Raw genomic sequence first — 5,177 nt, forward strand, 5'->3', positions numbered from 1 at the left:
TTGGGCTGTTTTAAAGGCACTAGGTAAGTAGACAAGGTCAGGTTCTTTTCCCAAGGCTCTAATGGTTGCCAGACGGGCCTTTCTGAGCAGAAGGGCTAATTGTTCAAGCCAAGATGTAAACGCTCTAACAGGTTGTACAGAGAAGATCCACCAAAGGGGCTGTGGCTTGGAGGCAAGGGTGTGACCCAAGACCACGGTGGTTCCCTCTACGCACCGCGTAATGGCCGCTTCCAGCGGAACATCAGGCCTCCACCGGGAAAGTGCGTTCCCAGTGCAAGCCCGCAAGATCTCTGCCCAAGCCATATCCATCTCGGGGGTCCATGCCCGAGGTTCCTTGGGGTCCGACCCCTTGAGGCCATCATAGAAGGGCATCATTAGGCGCGGAGGAATGCCTATGGCATTTCGGACCCACTGTATAGCCCCGACTAGTTTCTGCAAATCCCATAGGGTTTCCACATGGGGCTGGATGCGTAGCCCCTCTGGTGCAGGCGCTACCAGAGAAGGACCAAATCGATACCCGAGAAACTCTATTCCAGGCTCCCTCTGAATCTTTTCTGGGGAGATAACAAAGCCAGCCGTTGTTAGGGCGGTTGTAATTGTGTCTTCTAGTTTTGACAGCTGAGCATCATTCGGGGCAGCAAGCAGCAGGTCGTCCATATAATGGACGAGTTTACAGTCGGGTAACATCTGCTGGGTAGGCCCAATGACGCGACCCACTACAAGCTGACAAATAGTAGGGGAGCATGCCATGCCTTGTGGGAGCACCTTCCAGTGGTACCTTTCTGCAGGGCCCTGATTGTTGGGGGCTGGTACCGTGAAGGCAAAGGCTTCCCGATCCTGCTCAGCAAGAGGAATAGAGAAGAAACAGTCCTTAAGATCAATGACCATAAGGGGCCATCCCCTCGGGATCGCAGAGAGCAGAGGTCCACCTTGCTGCACCGGCCCGAAGGGAACAAGCTGGGAATTGATAGCGTGAAGATCATGCAGAAGTCTGTAGGACCCAGAGGGTTTGCGAATCACAAATACAGGAGTGTTCCAGCAACTGAGCGAGCATTCTAAGTGACCCAACCGTAGTTCCTGTTGCACTAGGTGGGCAAGCGCTGTTTATTTACAAAGTGGGAGGGGCCACTGATCTACCCAAACAGGGCGAGCGTCCTGTTTCCAGTGCAAGGGAATGGCATATTGTAATCCCAACTGGCAGACAGTGGCCCCTATTGTAAATTTGTAATACGTGCACCAAGATCATTCAAGAAGTCCCTGCCTAGCAAGGTCCCTGACACCGGTCCCACCAGTGGCCTCAACAGCACAGGCTTTTCTGGCGTCCCATCTCTGGTGATAATGACAATTTCTATCTCCTCCACCGATCGCTTAACACCCATCGATCCCCCAACTCTGGCAATTGCTACAGGCGAGGCCTGTGTTGGCCACTCCGTCGGCCAGTCGCTCTCCGCGATTACTGTTACATCCGCCCCCGAGTCGAGCAAGGCAGTGAGGAAGGTGGTGCGGGGGGTTTCCGACTCAGGGGGGAGATACCCAGCATAGATAAGCATAACTTTCGCAAGAGGGCGCTCTCCCATATTCACAGTCAGCGCTACTGTGGGCGGGAGAAGAGGGGGGGCTGATGAGGTTGGGGTGTCTGTCCGCGTCCTCCCCGATGGCTGACCGGCCCATTCATATTGAGTGGGGAGGGGCCCTGGGCTCGAGGCGCCTCCCCCCTCTCGTTTCCCTGCAGCAATAAAACAAACTTCCGACACTGGCGGGCGCTGTGCCCCCCTTTTCCACAGGCTTGACAGGTGAGATTGATGTTTGAATTTCCCGGTCTTCTATTCCCAAAATTACCACAGTGGGCTCTAAGATGACCAAATTGACCGCACTTGAAACACGGTCCTTTACTCTGGCTCTCGGACGCGGACATGGCTGCTACCAGAGCCAGCCCCTCGTTCGTGAGGGGAGTCGTTTTTTGTTTTTCCAAGACATACTTAATGATATCCCCTGGGGTGTTGAGACTATCAGGGGCCGCTCGTATAAGATCTTTGATATTTTTATGAGACTTCTGCTTAAGGCAGTCCACAATGATCGCGTTATGAGCGGTTCGTGGAAGTTCTGACTCCTCGACCGCTCGGATGAGCCGATTTGCAAAGTCCTGAAAGGACTCTGTCGGACCTTGCATAATGTCAGACCAAGGGGATGGGGGTTCAGCCGTTCTTGCGAACCTCCTAAACGCCGCCACCGCGGCTTCAGTGGTCGCGAGTAATTCCCCAGGGCGAAGGTGCCTGAGTTGCCCTTCGGGGGACCCCACCATTCCCTCCCCATAACCCAATAGCCGCGCGAAGCTAGTGTGCTCCCCTGATTCTCGGCCATTCGCCAGGTGTCGGGGGTCCCTCGATGCCGCTGCAACCACGGCTCTAATTTGTACTGACCATTCTTCTTTCCATAACGTGAATTGAACTGGCTCCAAAACTACCTTCATTAATCCCTCAATATCATAGGGGAGCATAGGGCCAGGGGCTACTATAGCCTCTAAAGCCGAGATGGTTGCCGGCGATCGTAACCCCTTTTTCTCTATGGTCTCCGCGAGCCTGGCAACTGTTTTAGGGTTCAGTGGGACCCAAACAGGTCCCTCTCGTCTGGTCTCCACCGGGAATGCACGGCATTCGGCTGAGAGCTCGGCTGCACGTAGCTCCTCCCTGATCTTCCCCCAGTCTGTAAGCGGGCAGGGGGCGGGGATTTCTGTTTCTGGCAGGGCCGGACAGGCGGGTAGGACTGGCGAACAAAGGGGCTCAAGGTTTAAGGGCTGAGCCCGCTCCCCTCCCCCCAACTTCCGCTCGTCATTTCCCTCCCCTGCGAGATTTTTCAATGAAGGATACAAGCAAGGATATGGGGGCGGTGCAGTTGCGCGTTGTTCCTCTGTCTTTTCCGGTGCTATTGTTTCGAGCGTAGTCCCTTCTTTCGCCGTTGCCATTTTTTCTCCCTCTTTCTTATCGTTTCCAGGGCTATTAGGGGGTCCCATTCCTCCACCACCCCCTTTTATTTCTGCAACCTCTCCCGAATCGCCCCTTAGTCCCAGACCCAAGAAATCCCTCGCTAAATCCTCTGCAGTTTTTTCCTCCCTCGTGGCTTTCAATGCTCCCAAGATTAGGCCCCAGGTTTTTAATTCTGCCGCTCTCTGTGTGGACATAGCCCTTTGGGATAGTGCTGCCGTTAATGAGTCCCACCGCCCCGGGTCATACACTTCATGGGGCGAGTGCAAAAGCCCTTCCCTCTCAAGGAGTGTAAGCACGGCTGCCACATCCTTCTTAGAAGGAGCGGATTTGCCGCAATGAATCTTACAAGCATATATCAATACCTTAATGACGGATTCCATAACGGCCCAGGGGGTAACCCTCCGCCCTTCCACGCCTCACCGGAGTGGTCGTGGGTTACTTCACAGCGCTGTGTAGCCCCAAGGTTTGCTCCCTTCCGGCTCCTCTGCCACCTTACCGCAGCAGGCTCCTGCGTCCGTCACGCAGCAAACGGGCATAATCAGAAGGCCTAATAGGATCCCGAATCACGTCGGGGTCACCATTTGTTGCCTCTCACCCGTTTTCGGATCCCTGACCCGGTCATCTAGACCCCGTCAATGGTCCGGTCCATTCCCCAATACGCACCAATATGGTGTGAGGCAAATGGCGTTTATTAGTCGTGTAATTTCGCTTTTATAGGTCCCGCGTTCCCGCCTACCACCGTGGTGTAATCAAACTCCAGTTGGCCTTATGCCACGTATCTTCACACCAGAGGTACAGGGGAGGGGTCCTATCACGTTACACCCGCCATGCCATAGCTTGCCTAATACAACAAAACCCTTGACAAGGGTATCAGTAGGTTCATTATGTTGCGAGACTACTGATTTTTGATGCTGGACAGACAGGACCTCAGCGATAATAGAAAATTTAAGGAGGAGAATGTAAGTCATTAGCAATAGATAGACCTTTAGTTAGCAACAGTTTCTGTTCAGCCAATATGCTCGTGTTTAATTAAGCGTTGGGAAGATTTGTGAACCTGAAATACTCAGGCAATGCAGAACCAGGAGAGAAGAAGATGAGCATCAGGTAATAGGGCATGTTCTTTGCTTTGTAATAGGGTTTTGTTTGCTTTTCATTCAGTATCGTTTCTTACCATTATGCAGTGTTTACCTTTTCTTGTTTTTCATGTTGCCAATCAACATCTCGTTGGAGCTTGGATGACCCGAATGCAGACAACTAAGTGTTGACCAACTGTGATGTGAAATGAAGAGGTAGGCTCCAAAAAAGGCTTCTGGTGAGTGCTGTGTATGACAGGGGCTATCTGGAACTACCTCTGTTTCTCCCTGCCCCATGCTGTTCAGTACCAGATGTGAAGGCTTCTTCTTTCCTTCTAGGATTGGAGACTCCACCATCAGATGGTATTGGCCTTTCAAGCCTCCCAGGGTTGCAGCGCTGGATGTGCCCAGATCCTTGGAAAGGGGTAACTGATTCCTTCTTCATTACCTGATGGGACGTCTACTTATCTTGTGTCCAACGAGTGGCAGTGGAAAAACTGCGACTCTGAGTGGTGCGAGGACTCTACTGAGGCTCGTTGTGTTTATAGTAGGAAACTACAGCCATAGATGGATGCCAGTATCCATTCCTTACTCTGTCTGGCAAGCCGTGTTGATCTCTGAAGTCGTTCCCACACTTGGAGAATTTCTTTGCGCTTGGCGTCAGTTGTCTTTCGCGCTCACATGGCTTTCACCAGGTGTTCTTCCTTTTCCCCATCTTTAGGGCTCCCAAGTACTGATGGGATGTCTATGCCTTCTGTTGCTCCCACCAAACATGGGTTTGTTCTTCTTTTTGGGTTCAATATCGTTTCTTGATATTACGCAATGTTTCTTGTTTCTCTTTCCTTGTGTTTCATGTTGCCAATCTATACGCCTAGTTGGAGCTACAGTGACCCAAATGATGACTGCTCTGCTTTGACCAAGTGAGATGCAAAAAAAGGTAGGCTGCAAAACAGGCTTCTAGCGTGTGCCACGTATGACTTGGGGTTCCTAGAGTTAACTTCTTTTCCTCCTCCTTTTCCAATTCCCTTTGATTTTTTCCCCCTTTTTGTAATTTATTTTCATTTTCTAATTCGCTTTCTAAGTCTGCTGCTTTTCTTTTCTCCAATTCCTTATCCAGTAA

At 51.7% G+C, this 5,177-nt stretch overlaps 1 protein-coding gene across 1 annotated transcript; it reads right to left on the bottom strand.

The window, feature by feature from the left end:
- Nucleotides 1–1,013: 1,013 nt before the first annotated feature.
- Nucleotides 1,014–4,390, bottom strand: LOC116217349 (endogenous retrovirus group K member 113 Gag polyprotein-like). The gene has a single exon (XM_031556435.1). It carries the CDS (start codon nucleotides 3,362–3,364, stop codon nucleotides 1,592–1,594), a length of 1,773 nt encoding a protein of 590 aa, XP_031412295.1. The 5' UTR covers nucleotides 3,365–4,390; the 3' UTR covers nucleotides 1,014–1,591.
- Nucleotides 4,391–5,177: the final 787 nt, after the last annotated feature.

Source organism: Meleagris gallopavo, chromosome 21, assembly GCF_000146605.3.
Source record: "Meleagris gallopavo isolate NT-WF06-2002-E0010 breed Aviagen turkey brand Nicholas breeding stock chromosome 21, Turkey_5.1, whole genome shotgun sequence".
NCBI classification, from domain to species: Eukaryota; Metazoa; Chordata; class Aves; order Galliformes; family Phasianidae; genus Meleagris; species Meleagris gallopavo.